The 17,014-nt window shown below is 38.1% G+C and overlaps 2 protein-coding genes across 3 annotated transcripts; both read right to left on the minus strand.

Moving 5' to 3' along the window:
- Positions 1-2,283: 2,283 nt before the first annotated feature.
- LOC141657071 (jasmonoyl--L-amino acid synthetase JAR4-like) lies at positions 2,284-7,220 on the minus strand. The gene is made up of 5 exons (XM_074464186.1): positions 6,457-7,220; positions 4,915-5,238; positions 3,944-4,045; positions 3,063-3,862; positions 2,284-2,924 (listed from the first exon to the last, which is right to left on the minus strand). The coding sequence occupies exons 1-5, from the start codon at positions 6,486-6,488 to the stop codon at positions 2,386-2,388; spliced, it is 1,797 nt and encodes a 598-aa protein (XP_074320287.1). The 5' UTR covers positions 6,489-7,220; the 3' UTR covers positions 2,284-2,385.
- An 815-nt stretch (positions 7,221-8,035) lies between these two features.
- Positions 8,036-15,421, minus strand: LOC141657070 (jasmonoyl--L-amino acid synthetase JAR4-like). 2 transcript variants are annotated; one of them, XM_074464184.1, is made up of 6 exons: positions 14,293-15,421; positions 11,642-11,797; positions 11,107-11,421; positions 9,860-9,961; positions 8,777-9,576; positions 8,036-8,686 (listed from the first exon to the last, which is right to left on the minus strand). In XM_074464184.1, exons 1-6 carry the CDS (start codon positions 14,322-14,324, stop codon positions 8,148-8,150), a joined length of 1,944 nt encoding a protein of 647 aa, XP_074320285.1. In that variant the 5' UTR covers positions 14,325-15,421; the 3' UTR covers positions 8,036-8,147. The 2 variants fall into 2 exon arrangements, with proteins under 2 accessions (XP_074320285.1, XP_074320286.1); XM_074464185.1 differs by lacking the exon at positions 14,293-15,421 and adding an exon at positions 11,891-12,033.
- Between the last annotated feature and the right edge of the window lie 1,593 nt (positions 15,422-17,014).

Below are 17,014 nucleotides of genomic sequence, written 5' to 3' on the forward strand. Positions count from 1 at the left end.
TCCTCTAAAGTACGGGGTCGACTACCCCACCAGTCAGGGAATTTATTTGTTTTGAAAAAAACAATTGTTGACTTCATGACCATGCACTTGACAATGAGAACAAAAGAACTTGCGTCTTTCCAATTTTTCCTTCTCACGTATGGCTTTCCAATCAGTTGGGGTGCGTGAGACCCCAGGAACAGCAAAAGCCATGACATTAGTAACATCCGAAGGGGCAGCGTCACCATGAAGTAGGCGTTCAGATTGCAAGGCCGCGTGATACCCGCGGTTGAGGGTGGGCAAAGGGTCCAATTGAAACTGTTGGTTTCGAAGGGTGCTATATAGACTACGGTCGAGACCCATAAAGAATTGATGGAGTCTCTCGTTATCGAGTCTTTTAGTTGCCTGAGACGATATGTCGCAAGTACAACGCCCACACGTACAAGCGAAAGGAGGCTCGTGAATTGCCAGGGCATCCCAAAGAGTCTTTAATTTACCATAGTATTCGGTTACAGACATACCTTTGAGTTGTTTACAATTAGCGAGATCGGTCTTAAGTGAATGAATGGAAGTTCCATCAACAACAGCGAAACGTTCCTCCAAATCGCGCCAAAGAACAGCAGCATCTTCAACAAATGGTACACTGGAGATGACCGATGGATCGATCATGTTTCAATCCAAATAAACAATCGTGCAATGTACCACTTCCCATTGTGCAAGCAAGTTTTCCTCAGTAGGTTTTTTGATAGTACCGTCGCAGAATCCGAATTTGCGACGAGACTTAAGCGACATACGGATGTCACGGCTCCAATCCTCATAATTAGAATGAGTTAGAGAAATGCTAGAAATTTTTATGCTTGGAATGTCATGAGATCCGAGATAAAAAGGTGATAAAGGATCGATTTTGAAGGTAGTATCGACGGCTTGATCACCAGCCATGTCGACAGTGAGTTCTGCGTTTTTTTTTTTTTTTTTTGGTTGTAAAAAAAAATTAGGGTTTGATGAAAATATTTAATTGGCTCGATACCATGTTAATGAAGGGAACATCAGAATATGTTTGGGAAATTTTGTGATGATCTCATTAGATAATTAGGAGCAAATATATAGTACAATCAAGCAACTAATTGATATCTAAAATATAGGAGCATATATCTCGACTAATTGACTTAGCAGCTAAATAATAGGCTCGAGACTCTCGCCTAACAGAAATAACCTATCTCATAGTCAACCGAAATGAACAAAATTCATTTTGAAATGTCAGAGTACAGAATGCTGATTCTCATTTTATCATCACGGAATCAGATTATAATTCCAAAACTTAAGGTTCTGAATGCATTAGCTCTATTTGGCGCCTGCAAAATGCAAATGGTCGGCGATTTGGGCCTTTGCAAAAAAAAAAAAAAAAAAAAAAAAAGCTGTTAAGCCGAATCGAACACATGATCTTCAACAAAACAAATACTTATCTTGTAGAAGCTAACCACTAATACAAGCAAATCAACATGTTAAAGTTCAGTGCTTAAACATTATAATTAGTAACAATTATTAAATACTCTTAGCATTAAATATGTATTTTAATTACCATAATGAGTTAGCATTAAATATGTATTTTAATTACCATAATAAGTCAATACATTATGCTGGGCATTATGGTTAGGGGTGTGAGTGTATGAATCCAGATTGCAGGTTTGATTCCTATCAACTTCTTCTTCTGTAATTTTTTTTTTCCCTGCTAAGTCGCTCAGCCGCACGGCGGTTTGGACTCAAGTCGCTCTCCCGCTGAGTGACCTTAATCCCGACCCTAACATCGCCAAAACCAAGCCTACGTGGACCCATTTTTGGTAATTAGTTTCAAAGTCGCCCCATTTTGTTAAAATGTTTGTTATTAAACCCCATTTTGGAAAAAAATTCCCCGAAAACACCATACTCCATATATCATAGACCATGTTCACCTAACTTCGTTATCATATTCACTTTCAGATTAACTGGATGGGCAGTCCGGAAAGATGAGCGCCATGATACTGGTATTCCACGCACGCTTTCAGGTTTGCAACTGTCAATGAGCTGTGACGGTTTACAGCTCCTCGATATATATCTGTCTATCATAACTGCAAGGATCTTATCTTACAATAGGCGACTCATTAAGGTGAACCCTTCATTCACAGATTCAGTATGGCCAAGAAGCTTGTTTAGTATGTTGATGGCCTTCTAAAACCATCACACAGCATATGCAGAGCTTGCAGTCCATGCTGTTTGTCAGAAGATACCCGGTTTTTTTAACGTGTGTCCATTAAGCAAATTTTAATGATCCGAAAATGGATATTGTACGATTACAAAGCAAACCGCAAATACTAGGCTTAATCAAATGATCAACATGGACAAGAGTCAAGAGGTCGATTAACATATATTTCAGTCATAAGCAGTACTGAAATCGATGCTAGTAACATTATCGTTAAACAATCTTATGAAGTTTTCATTTTTCAGGCACTTCGGCATTTTGAACTGAGTAGTACTACCAGCTCCGTTACTCGCCGTTTGTTCGAGAATTTTTAAGAATGTCCCTTTCCGAACAACTCTCAGCTCCAGAGGTTTAATAATTCCACGCTTACGCTCGCGACCATAAATTACATCAGGAATCGCTTTCTCCAAACTATTGCAACACTTAGTTAAGACGTTATCGCTGCAATCGCCATCCAACTCCCAGAATATAACATAGTGTTCTTGTCTAGGAGAGACATCTGCATAGCTTGTATACTCAACCACCTTAATTTTATCCTTGGCCAGATGTTTTGAAGCTTCTTCCACAGCTTCTTGGAGATCTTTCTCGCTCGTTTTCTCCGTGTTTATTGATAGAATCACATTAGCCCTACATATATATTGAAGTTGAGGTGTGGAATTATGGAATCCTGTTATCTTCACCACATCTCCTAGCTTGTACCGATACAAACCTATAACACATTTCCGATAAATGAATTTTTCATAAATATTAGTATTATCGATTAAATAAAGCAAGTGTAAACATATCAGTGGACAGAGGGAGTAGTTACTCCTATCACCAATTCGTTTAAGGACGATTGTAATCTTACCTAGGAAGTTGGATATTACAACTTCGTATTCTTGACCAACCTTGACTTGAGTTAACCCGAGAGGTCTCACCTCAATGTTGTCTTCATATTGTTGTTTCCTCACTTGAACAGGTAAAAACTCGAAGTATCCAACGTTAGGAAGTACAACATATGAGGTTAACTCTGGGAGGACTCGAGGATTGATATTGGTTCCAATGCGTCCCTCACTACATACATATTCGTCGCTAATCAATGGAAGCTCCCCGGCATATACCCTCAATCTTCCAACATATTTCACAGCAGTGCCAGTCATGATTGCAAGAACATACTTGGCACTCGGGAAAAGTCTACCAATCAAACCTTGCCAAGAACTGTCACGTAATTCCACACAAATGTTGTGAATTGTATCCGACAATTCAAGATCTTGCTTGATAAGACGAGAGACGACTTCTCTAAGAGATGGATCAGTGATTCGGGTGCTCAACATCCCTACTCGAATGTCACTACATAACTCTTCCCACGTTTCTAAAAACATATCGAATGCAAGCACTGTGGAATGTGCAAATGCTGAACAAATGAATTGTACTTGATCGCAATATATCAACCCGCACAATAGATTACAGTAGGTCGCTTGTTGTATATCAGAAGCACATCGGACTTCTACAGGGCTGCAAGGATCTACCCTTGACCCTAGTTTCGCCTTCCGATCACTGTAATAGACAGAACTACCAAACCTAGCATCTAAACCACCTTTGGTTTTAGTTGCTGGCGAAGTATATACGAACATCAAAGCCTTTTTGCTCTCGTCAATCGGGTATTCCCTGTATATACCGTCAAATAATTCATTATAGTGTCACCCACCATATCTATTTAATAGGCCATTCGATTTATAGCAAAATTACCTGTTTCTGTACGCATATGAAGTCAGTTTCGACACTAAGCAAGCATCCATTTTCTCTTCTAGGTACGGAACAAGCTTATTCTTCCCATTACTTGTACCCGAACTATGACATCCACCAAGTAAACAGGTCAATACATTAGTTAGTATAAGATGCCTTTTTAGAAAGATGTTCACAAACAAAACCACGCCGGCATGTGGTCGGACATTGCATAAGCACAGCCCATCAAAATAGTGGTAATCCGCGGTGGACTTATGGGGACTAGTAGCAAGGGTGGCGCCCTCTTAATAATGGAAAATTTCAATATTTTTCTTGTTTACCTTATTTCATTAGTAGTTTGCGATAGGGGTAGTCAAACATTAGGGCTGGGGCAGGCCGGGCTTGGCGGACCCCGAGGGTGGGTTCGGGCAACCGGGTCAGCCCTAAGGTTTGACCAGCCCTAATTCACGCCCTCTATAAACTTGCATTTGTAATTCGCGCCCTCTGTAAACTTGCTCCCTCCTAACAATAAATCCTAGTTATACAACTGATAGTAAGGGTCGGTAAAAGTCACGGTACTACGACTACTAACAAAATGACAAATAGAGCAACAGATTCAATTATCAAAGGCCTGTTTATGCCGGACTAAGAGGCCCAATGCATAAAAGCACTATCCCTATATTCAAAACACTCGCGAGGTGATGGTCCCCACATTTCGACCTTGTAGAACTTACATTTTCGGTATCTAGTTTGTAATAAGTAGATGTGCTCTCGGGCCAGGCTGGGTTTTATGGTCAGGCCCATGAGTGAGGCGGGCTGTGGCAGATATAATCCAGGCCATGTCCGTGTTCTGTTTTAGGCGGGCTGGGTCAGCCCGTGCTGACAGCTCTAGTTAATACTCGTAAGTAGAGTTTGTAAATGTCATCCTCCAAAGTGTCTTCCTATATGTTATCAAGGATGAAAAAATGCATCGAGAATTACACCAAACAACATACCTTAGAACAAAAGAGGGGACACGTTTAGAGGTGAGAATAGAAGACGTATCTCCATCAGCAATCCGATCAATGTAAGGTTGGATATCGGTGTAAGTGACCACTGGAACACATTCCTTGAAGCTAGCGGGATCGAAACAACCTGCCTTAAGACCATGTTTCTTAAGGTATTCTGTCTCAACATTTTGCGTCAATATCTTCTCAAGTAACTCTCTTTGTACCCTTTCTGCATCCTTTGTCACCTCCTCGAATTCCGCTATCCATTTCTCTGCATCGAACTCTTCCACCTCCGCGATCACTCTATCCATATATGACTTGCTATACATTCTATTCTCACAATTTTTTCAATTTGAACAAATTTCAAAATAAATAAGTAATGACAGCAAAGAACATAAGTGATGTACAGTACCTTTGTACATCGACTAATTCATAATCATTTGTTGTCTTTTCTAATTGTCTCTACTCGTGCATATAATAATAATGTTCATGTCTTTTTCATTCCAGCTAGTCTTCCTTAAGACAGATATCTCCGTTTAATATTAAAAGTTAGAACAGGTCAAATATCTTCTCACATAAACATATGAGACAAATTTTTTACTTTTCTCTATGCATTTTGTTTTTGTCTTATTTATTCCATATGGATACGGATATAGCCGCCTTAAATGAGAATTTGCCTTTTCTGATACGAAACTTGTCGGTGCGAGCATCATAACAATATTTGAGAGTTAAATTACAACTCGATGTGATGACATTACAACTCAGCGTTTGATTTAAATATTCATTATAATGTCTTTTTCAGATGGTCCAAATTTCTCAAATTATTACTCCCTCCTATTTATAATAATAACTCTCCCCTTTTAAAAGGGCACGCAAATTAAGGGGAGGGTTATTTTATTGTAAAGTATTGTGGTGGTGTAAGGTAATTGGAGAGAGTGAAGGTATTATTGTGGGGGTAAGATGATTAAAATAAGTATTGTTGTGGGGGTAAGGTGATTAAAATAACATAAAGTATGAGTATTGTGAGGTATTGTTGTGGGGTGAGGCGATTAAAATAAGTAAAATTTTACTAAATAAGGAAAAGGGGGAGTTATATGAGTAGATGAAAAAAAAAAAGGGGAGAGTTATTATGAATAGAAGGGAGTAAGATTTAATAAATATGTCGCCTCACTTATTTATACTCATTATTTATTTCTTAATCAATATGATAAACTATTTACAACAACATGATTAAAGTGAGCTAATCCAAATAACCTTGTAAAACTAATCGGATCAGACCCGGACATAACATTCTAAATATGACTCCAACCCGGAATTTACCAGTTCTGATCACTAGCCGGTCTCTACTTTAGGAGAGACCTGATACGGGCCCAAATAGAAAAGAAACCGAAACCGCCCAACTTAAACATAAACTGATATAAAACCCAGCCAGATTCTTTGAAACCTTAATACTCCCTCTGTTTTTTAATGGTATTTCCTAATTGGAACTACAGAGACTATGGCCAGTATCACAGAAGAATTAAAAACAAGGGAGAGTCTTCAGATTACCTGGATGGGCAGTCGGGAAAGATGAGCGACATGGTACTGGTATTACACGCACGCTTGCAGGCTTGCAGCTGTCAATGACAGTGACGGTTTAGAGCTCCACAAGATATATCTGTGTAATATAACTGAGAGATCTTACAATAGGCTCATTAAGGTGGGAGACACCTTCATTCACAGATTCAGTATGGCCAAGAAGCTTGTATAATAGGAGTAGTATACGGCGAAATGTTGTCTTTCCCAAATATGAAACATTACATCATAACTTCCATCAGGAGTCCACCATAATTTCTCAGCTTCTTAAAGTTATGCTGATGGCCTTTTAGAATCTTCACACAGCATATGCAAAGCCTGCAGTCCATGCCTTTCGTCAGAAGATAACCCCATTGGCATTTCGAGACATGCTTGTGATCATATCTTGCATCTTGATGCCCTTTTACAGTCATGGTCACCTCGTTTCTGAGAGCATCCAATACTTCAACATCATAGTCTATCCCAGTCTGATGCACCAAAGACACAACTGTGTGGCGCAGCAGACCATTCCGTTCCCAATCACAAGAGGGGGACCCATCCGAGCTGGACAGCATGAGTTGAAGAATGAAAATTGTCCGGCTACCAGTATCCTAACAAGGCCTGAGGAGCAGCGTATGGCACAGCAGACCATTCTGTTCCCTGCCTAGGGCTTTCACCATGGTTTGCAGTATCTAGCAACATGTCTTCCGAGTCACCAAATGGTAAACTGAAATAGGATGATGGGACATCCAAAAGAACTAAAACCAGAGGGAAAGCAAAACAAAGTGACTAGAACGTGGCCGAAACAACAGCACTCTAATTCCATGGCCCCCGTCTAGGGCATTAAAGAGGAGGCCAGATATACAAAGCCTAAAGGCTGATTGATTCAGAGAGAAATGATGAAATCTGCATCATAAACTGTACCAACATGCAGCTAATTCACGATAACAGAGGCATACAGAGTTAAGTGAGCCATATTGTTGTAGTCTATCACATTCCAAATCCAGTGAATCATACACACCATTTAAAATCATCAAAGAAACCGAAGAAGATATCAAGCAGAGACAACCTCTGCCAGTCTCAAACTGCAACTTTACATTTAGCTTAAATGGTCCCCAAAGTATTCTTCTATGGTTAAATACTCGGTACAATATAGCTTCAGATTCAGAATAATGACACAAAAACTTTGTATTCAGAAAACACTCCTTGAAAACTTCAGAGAACCTCTACTGCAAAAGCATTCTCTATCTTTATTCGACAGTCTGACACATCTTCAACAAAAATTTCACCACAGACACTAACTTATCTACCCCGACCCCAGTCCCCCAGCCTAAAATAATTCTTCTGTTGTCACAAAATGACTAAATGTGTATCAAATGTGCCATCTTTCACACAGTTCCCATCATTGCCCTTGCTCTATTATAAATCAGAATACCACAAGGTATACTCCCAATTTCTCCATGTTAACCTATGTTACTCTTACTCAGTAGCAAATGTCGGAGTGTAACACAACTATTCTGTGAAAGAAAGTAATATATAAATGCCAAATAGCCATTGTCAAACTAGCGTTGGAGACGTATAAAAGCAACCAAATGTTTATTTTGAATGGGAGGGAGTATAAATTACAAGAGCTTACAGTTCAACACCAACACTTCTTTTCACGAATTGTTGGATCAACAAAAAAGTCAGTCATAAGCAGTGCTGAAATAGCTGTTAGTAACATTATCATTGAAGATCTTCAGGAATTGCTCATTTTTCAAGCATTTTGGCATTTTGAATTGAGTAGTATTACCAGCTCCGACGCTTGCTTTATGTTCAACAATCTTTGTAAACGTCCCTCTTTGAACAATCCGAAGTTCTAGGGGTCGGATATGTAGCAACTCGCGGTTATACTCGTAAATTACATCAGGAATTGCTTTATCTAAACTGTTGCAACACTTCTGTAACACATTATCGCTGCAATCGCGGTCCAATTCCCAGAAGATAACGTAGTGCTCTTGTTTCGAAGAGACATCTCCATAACTTGTGTAATCAACCAGCTGGACTTTATCCGTCCCCAAATGTTTTGATGCTTCTTCGACTGCTACTTGTAGATCTCTCTCACTTGTTTTCTCGTCAGTGATCGACAGAATCACACCGGCCCTACATATGTATTGCAATTGCGGAGTTGAATTGTAGAATCCTGTTACTTTTACCAAATCTCCCAGCTTGTAACGATATAAACCTGAAAGGCAGTGATACACAATTATTCGACCATTTCACTAGTTTTAATCGCAAAAGTCGATTAAAGAAAGGGTGATTATTATGAACTTACCTAGGGAGTTAGTGATTACGATTTCATACTCATGACCAACCTTCACTTGAGTTAACCCAAGAGGTTTCGGTTCAATGTCCTCATCATGCTGTTCGTTCCCTGCTTGAACGGGTAAAAACTCGAAAAATGCAACATTCGGAAGTACAGCGTATGTGGTTAACTCGGGAAGTACACTAGGATTAATATTGGCTGCGATACGTCCCTCACTACATACATATTCTTCACAAATCAATGGAAGCTCCCCAGCAGACACCCGTAATCTTCCTACATATTTTTCGCCACACCCTGTCATGATTCCAAGGACATACTTTGCGTTCGGGAAAAGCTTGGGTATCAAACCTTGCCAAGAACACTCGCGTAATTCCATACAAATGTTGTAAATTGTATCTGATAATCCAACATCTTGTTTGAGAAGACAAGATACGGCTTCTCTAAGAGATGGATCCGTGATTCGACTGCTCAATACTCCTACGCGAATGTCACCACATAACTCTTCCCATACTTCTTGAAAATTTTCAAATGCAAGCACAGATGAATGTGCAAACAATGAAAAGATGAATTGTACTTCATCGCGAAATATCAATCCACACAAAAGATTACAGTAGGTGCCTTGCTGAAAATCAGAAGCACGTCGGACTTCAAGAGGACTACAATGCTCTACCCTTGCACCCAATTTCGCCTTCCGGTGACTGAAATAGACAGAGCTACCAAACCTCACCTCTAGACCACCCTTTGTTTTAGTTGGCGGAAAAATATACGTGAACATCAAAGCCTTTTTGCTCTCGTCAATAGGGAATTCCCTACATATATGGTCTGTGTCAATCAAACATGTTGAATATTAAACTAATGTAAAAGGTCTTTACAATCTAAAATTTCCAACCGTAATTCCAGATAACGTCAGCTTCACCTTGCAAAATTCGGGTGAGATAGACCGATAGGGTTTGTGTCAGGTTACTTTGCGTCGGGTTATTCACTCTAGTCAATTTTACTAGTATAATGAAAACGAAAATTTATGAACTACTCCATATAGGCAATTCAATTGATTAGAACATACGTATTCAGTTATTCCAATGATAATATTACCTGCTTCTATACGCATAGGAGGTCAGTTTGGACACTATGCAGACGTTCATTCTGTCTTCTAGGCAAGGGATGAGTTTGCTCTTCCCGGAAGTTGTACCCGAACTATAACAATAGCAAAGAAAACACAAATTACTCCTTATTGATTACGACAATGGCGAAGCCAGTCTTGAAAACAAGTGAGGTCATAAACTCATAACTATAAAAAAAAAAAAAAAAAAAAAAAAAAAAAAAAAAAAAAGCAATAATTTGCCTTCATTTGGCACTAATCTTGGTGTCCTTTAATAAAAAGTATTGTAGGACAACTACAAGCAAACTAGTATTAATCTTGGTGTCCTTTGTAAGGACAACTACAAGAAACCTATGAAAAGCGGTCCCAAAAAATAAATAAGACCGCTTTTAATGGCGGTCCCAAAAAAACGCGTATTTCTTGTACTGTTTGAAGCAATTATGCATGGCTTGATAGTCCTTATAAAATGTTTTTTTTATGACGATGGGACCCGCAACCGCTACTTTTGGTGTGTGTACTAACCAGTGGTAGGTAGCCACACTCTGGCCATAAACATTCCACAATAATACTTTTGGGAAGGCTTGAACGTGAGTCCCATGGAAATTTCAACCAAATTTTAACCACTAGATCTCACTAGTCCTTGTAAAATATTACACCTTCTATCGCAATGATTTATTTGTTTTTTTCATTTTATGAGAGGAATTTTAATCAAAGTTATACAAGAGACATAAGAAATATTTATCAATTTTCCTGCCAATTAATTTCTCTTAAGACGAACTTATCAATCTTAAAATTAAAACGGGAACATAGTACCCCATTTTTTTTCCCTATCTATTCTATTTAACCCGTTTATAATTTAAAATGGATATGTTAGTTTATCCGTTCTAAACGAGAATTTTATTTTATTTTATTTTTGAATTTGTGACCCCGCTATGCACAAGGATTGACTTTTATAGATTCAAGCAAGTCTATCGGATTGTGAGCATAAATGCAAAATTCTTTAATAAAATTCACTAAATTCAGCATGAATCGTTTAAAATACGAATCATTGACAAGGAAGATGGCATTGTTTTGTAGGAAGGTTAAAATAAAAAAGAAAAGAATCTAGTACTCCGCATATGACATAAATTCCAATACTCTTATGAGTAGGATTTCAAACAAAGACAACTATTGATATGATTAGTATAGAATGAGTACTAGCGAAAAAAATACGTCATGAATTGGGGATCAAACAGCGTACCTAAAAACAAAAGAGGGGACTGGTTTAGTGGTGAGAATAGAAGACGTATCTCCGTCGGCAATTCTTTCAATGTATGGTTGCATATCGTCGTAAGTTACCAATGGAACACATTTCTTGAAGGTCTCTTCATCAGAACGACTTGCGTTAAGACCATATTTCTTAAGGTATTCGGTTTCACCATTTTGCTTCAATATCTTCTCAAGCAACTCTCTTTGTATCCTTTGTGCATCCTTTGTTACCTCTTCAAATTCCGATATCCATTTATCAGGGTTGAACTCTTCCTCCTCGTTGATTACTCTTTCCATATATGACTTACTGTAGAGTATATATGCACATACAACTTCGTAGTTAAACAATTTGCAACTTGCGAAATACAAAATATATATTACCCCCCTCTAATTCTTAGAAATTATCGCATTTCTACTTTACGTTAATTCTTAAAATTGCCTCGTTTCTATTTTGAAAGTGTTTTGTTATGATGCTTAGAATGTATGGAGACACTACGTACGGAGTGTGTAAATTGTAATGTACATACCTTTTTGTGTCCATTACTGGAGTTTGATCAAGGTCTAACTTTGACATTATAAACTTTTGTAAGCCCAAGCACGCCTGTCGACGACGTAATGTAGAGTGAGCAACGGAACCCGGCCTCCGAAATCGTGCACCAAACACTGATACTAGAGCTTTTTCTCTGAAAAAAAACATATATCGAGACATTATGCTTCTAGTACACAAAAATGGGAGCTTAAAAAAAACACAATGTTCAATTAGAAGCAAGCTAAACTCGACGTAGTTGCAAGATAGAGTATCTTTTCGATCGCTTCCTTATCGCTCATTACTCATCGGGTATATATATAACTAGTAATGTAGAGAACTGTGTTAGGAGAGGTAAGAGTCTTGATGAATGTTTGATTATATTGATTGTGTTGCTTTACAAATGTATACAATGTACATATTTATAGTAGTTACATCTTCGGAATTAATGGAGAGGAATTAATGAAATAAATTGTAGTTGAAAAACAAAGGTTTGTAGTTGATTGTTATTGTAATTTTGTGAACCCTAAAGGGTACATAAAGTCATAAAGGACTCTTACATAAAGGTACATTTTCAAAACTGTCACGTTGCTTATAAAAAATAAATGTACAAAATTAAAAAGTCATTCTTTGTTAAACTAAACAATAAAAGGGTTATGGAACACAGAAAAATAAATGTACAAAATTAAAAAGTCATTCTTTGTTATACAACAGAAAAATTGTTGTAATTCAAACTTATGTAAGTTTGGTTAAACTATTTTTTAATTGTATATTTTTTATCAAATTTATGTGGGCACATTATTGTTTTTTTATCATTAAAGTAGCTGAATATCCCTAAGCCCTAAGCCCTAAGCCCTAAGCAATGAGCATATCCATTTTTTTAGTATGCATATTTGTAATTGGTCTCTTAATAAGCTTAATTTATTAAGAGACCGTCTCTAATAAGGAGCTCTACACAAATCATAATTCTCCTTAATTTTAGGAGCATGCTCCTTTTGTTAGAGTACAATGTTTGGTATATTAGCACCTGAGGAGGTTTGGGGAGGCCTGCAGTTCCATCCACACTTCAAACCCAAAGGGCATTCGTGTGAGGGTGCGTGTTAGAATATAAAACCGATCTTGGGGCTCTAACCATCAGCTTAACCAAAGCTTTTGGTTGCCTAAGCTCTTTTGGTTGAGATGGTTTCTTGATATGGTATCAGAGTCAGTATGACCACAAGGTCACGGATTCGAATCTCAGCCTCCCCCCCCCCCCTAATTCTAAAGTGGAATATTAGCACCAGGTTTGGGGAGGCTCCACACTTCAAGCCCAAAGGGCATTTGTGTGAGGAGGCGTGTTAGCATATAAAATCGATCTTGGGGCTCCAACCATTAGTTTAAGCTTTAAGCTTTTGGTTGAGATGGTTTTTTGACATGGTATACGGAGAAATGAAGTGAATGTAAAGAGAGGTATGGCTGAGGATTGGTTAAATGAGGAGGGAAATGGGTAATAAGTTTGATGGGGCACACAAATAATGGAATTAGTTAGGTGGAGCTTAAAACAAAGTACTGGGTAGATGGGTAGAAATGTAGAATATTAATGAGAGTATACGTTGTAATTTTGTAAATATGTGATGAGTGTTTGGATAGCTTGGTCATTTTAAAGAAAAAGAAAACCCACAAAAGAAAAGAGGTGGGAAGAACACATGGGTTTTGGCTTCTTCTTTTCAAATTTAATTTTAAATTCTCCATTGAGAAATGAATTATTTTAATTCATGTATAATTAATAATCGTTGAAATCTTGAAAAGAAAACGTTCGATCACTTGATTCAAATTTCGATTGAAAATTTTCTTTTCAAGATTTCCAACGGTTATTAATTATACATAACCAACATTTTTAGCTTTCATAAATTCTTCTTAATTCATGTGCACAAGTCTAAAACAACTTATATAAAAAAACGGAGGAAGTAATAATTAAGAACACTACAAAGAACAATCACAGAAGTCCGAAAATGCAAGTTTAATTATTTAATACAACATGATATCTTTAACAGTTTAATTAATCGATTAGGTGTGAAGGGTTGAGCGTATGGACTTTGGACTTTGATTAAGGTGACCCGATCCAAATAAACTTGCAAAAATAATCCGATCGGATCCCAACATAACATTCTAAATATGACTCCATCCCGGAATTTACCAGTTCCGACCATTAGTCAGCCTCTACTTTAGCAGACCTGATACGAGCATAAATAGAAAAGAAACCTGAGACAGCCCAACTTAAAATGACATAAAATTCACCCAAAATATTTGAAACCTCAACGGCGAATTCTCCCATTGTCCCAATCATTTGTTTACCTTTGATTAAAATAACTCTCGCAAAGAATAAAAAAGGTAAACAAATGATTGGGAGTTGGGACAGAGGGAGTATATACTATAGTACAAAAACCTTACTAAAGACAATGTGAAAAGATCTCGATCCAACCCAAATTACGGGAACCCCAACCACCCGCATTGAAATGACAACCCAATAGACTCATACCTGAATCGACACGACATTCCAACTCAACAGCACGAAATTGTCTAGTAGAAAAAGGGTATTACCTAATTCGAACTGCACAGACTAATGGCCACTATCACAGAAATATCAAAACAAGGGAAGAGTCTCCAGATTACCTGGATGGGCAGTCCGGAAAGATGAGCACCATGATGCTGGTATTACATGCAGGCTTGCAGCTATCAATGAGCTGTGACGGTTTACAACTCCTCCAGATATATCTGTCAATCAAAACCACGAGATCTTACAGTAGGCTCATTAAGGTGAAAGACCTCTTCATTCACATATTCGGTCTGGCCACGAAGGCTTGTATGACAGTGTGCGACAAAATGTTGTCTGTCCCATATATAAACCATTCTATCACAACTCCCATTAGTGCCCTTGCTTCCATCAGGACTCCACCCATAATTTATGAACAAAAATTTATGCTGATGGCCTTCTAGAACCATCACACAGCATATGCAGAGCTTGCAGTCCACGCCTTCTGTCAGACAATAATCCCATTGACGCTTCGCAACATGCCTGTGATCATATCTTGATCCCCTTATACAGTCACAGCCACCTTGTTTTTGGAGCATCCAGTACTTCATATCATTCATTAACGTCCGATGAATCCAAGACACAGCTGCAATTCGGTACTTGTTGGAAATGTCTGGATGGATTCATTTGGCGCATATCATAAACTTTTGCAGTGTTGTCGGGAATGTCTAGACAGCATGAGTTGACGAATGAAGAGTAATTGACGTCACTGTTGTATCAGGCCCTGAGGAAGTGTATGGCATAGCAAACCACTCCAATTCTTACCTAAGGCCAGCCATAGATGCAGCACTTTCACCATGGTGTGCAGTATCTAGCAACATGTCTTCTGTGTCAGTGTTCTGTGTTCGTCATAGAGTACAAAAATGCTTTGCAAAATTGGTAAAATGAAATGGAAGATGGGACACCCAAAAGAACTAAAACCAGACAGAAAGCCAAATCAAAGACATTGGCTCCGGGCTAAGGCATCATAAGAGGAGGTCAGATGTACAAAGCCTCAAGGTTGTTTCCAGGGGACATAATGAATTCTGAAACATAAATTGTACCACGAATACCGACACTCCGCTACTTCATGATACAGACTGACCCCTGAATTCAGAAACGCTCTTTGAAAGCTTCAGAGAACTTTTTCTGATGAAAAAATGGTGCAAGAATACTGTACTTTTCTCCACTACTGTAGTAACTTCCTCGTTTTTGAATCTACAGAACCTGGAATAGATCCAGAAATGAATTACAATGCTATGATGGTTTATAAGAAATAGTTCAGTACTTCAGTTCAACTACAAGTCTACAACAATCTCCAGTGACTTCTATACCTTGCCGCTAAACAAAAAAAACAGGAAATAACCATACGGCTCACAACAATTTGCCATCAGCAGAACCTCTGCTACAAAAGCATGCTCTATTTTTGTTCGACATTTGACACATTTTCAACAAAACAATACCAGATACTAACTTATCTACCAGGGCCCCCGTTCCCCACCTAAATAATCCCTCTGTCGTCACTCAATTAACTAATAGCCGGTATGATCTAAAAAACATTGAGGTTTCATACAAATGGCTAAGAGTGTAATATACGCGCCATCTTTCACAAAATTCCCATCATTGCCCTAGCTCTATCACAGAATACCACAAGTTGTCCTTCCAATTTCTCCATGTTAACCTATGTTACTCTTACTCAGTAGCAAATGTCGGAGTGTTAGACACACGACTATTCTGTGAAAAACTGTATGTCATAGACCTAAAATGAAGTGTCATATTGTCGTGTTGAAGGGTCAAACCCTCCCAAGTGTCAAATTCACACATGCAATTCGCAACAAAAGTGAAGCGTCCATGTGTCATACATAGCTGTTAAATTGATTATCCTTAACTCAAATCAGAAACTGCATTCAAGGAGCCTCATATATCAAACTAATCTTACTCGATATGCGGATTCAGACATTCATAGTACAAAAGCTTCACTCAAACCCTCAACCACTCTTTTCCTTCGGGGTAGTCTGCTTAAGACCGTCTTAACCTAGGGCCTCTCATAACCACCTTTTTATTTTCATAGCCCCTCTTAAATTAAAATGGTCCCAAACAAGAATTGGTATTCCTATCCCAAAGAAACCTTGATTTACACCCAAACAAAAGCTACCAATTTTTGTGGCCGCGTTGATTTTCTAGTTATTCTCATGTAAGACCGCGTTACACAAAAATAGGGTAAACAGACCTATTAATACGAATATCATATCCCCATTTGTAAGGTTGTTTGGTTGCGTGTAGGAATTAAGTTCTATCATCTAATTCCTGTGGAATTTAATTCCTACATGGGCAACCAAAAATAGGATAAACAGACCTATTAATACGAATATCATATTCAATTAATTCACCCGAATTAGATGATGGAACTTAATTCCTATGAATTGCAAGTTCCTAGGGAGTTGAAATTCCTTGATCAACCAAACGACTCCCTACTCCCTCCATTCAACTCCACTTTGCAACTTTCTATTTTGCGTACTATTTACAAGCGGACATTCAACTTCAATTTTCTCTCGATACATAAGTGAAAATATATTCATGTGGGATCTTATTTGATTCGTCTTTAAGAGTATATTTAAAATATCTAACTTTTATAATTTTTGCAAATACGCAGCTAATGATATTTATCGTGTAAAAGCTGCGTTGACAAACGTGATAAAAGAAACTTGTAAAGTGGAGTTGGATGGGGGAGTACCTTATAAAAAAAACTCCTAAAATTACTACCTTACTAAGCATTAATGCATACAAATTGCTACTAATTTCCTTTTCCGGTGTGTTTTTTAT

Source organism: Silene latifolia, chromosome 5 (assembly GCF_048544455.1).
Source record: "Silene latifolia isolate original U9 population chromosome 5, ASM4854445v1, whole genome shotgun sequence".
Classification (NCBI taxonomy): domain Eukaryota; kingdom Viridiplantae; phylum Streptophyta; class Magnoliopsida; order Caryophyllales; family Caryophyllaceae; genus Silene; species Silene latifolia.

Bases quoted from the DNA above. Each gene is read 5' to 3' on its own strand.
- LOC141657071 (XM_074464186.1), bottom strand. From the start codon at position 6,488: ATGTCGCTCATCTTTCCCGACTGCCCATCCAG. The intron at 4,046-4,914 runs GTATGTTGTTTG...TGGATGTCATAG, and splicing joins GTCCCCTCTTTTGTTCTAAG to TTCGGGTACAAGTAATGGGA. The intron at 3,863-3,943 runs GTAATTTTGCTA...CGGTATATACAG, and splicing joins TCATATGCGTACAGAAACAG to GGAATACCCGATTGACGAGA.
- LOC141657070 (XM_074464184.1), bottom strand. From the start codon at position 14,324: ATGGTGCTCATCTTTCCGGACTGCCCATCCAG. The intron at 11,422-11,641 runs GTATGTACATTA...TATACTCTACAG, and splicing joins CCAGTAATGGACACAAAAAG to TAAGTCATATATGGAAAGAG. The intron at 9,577-9,859 runs GTAATATTATCA...CCATATATGTAG, and splicing joins TCCTATGCGTATAGAAGCAG to GGAATTCCCTATTGACGAGA.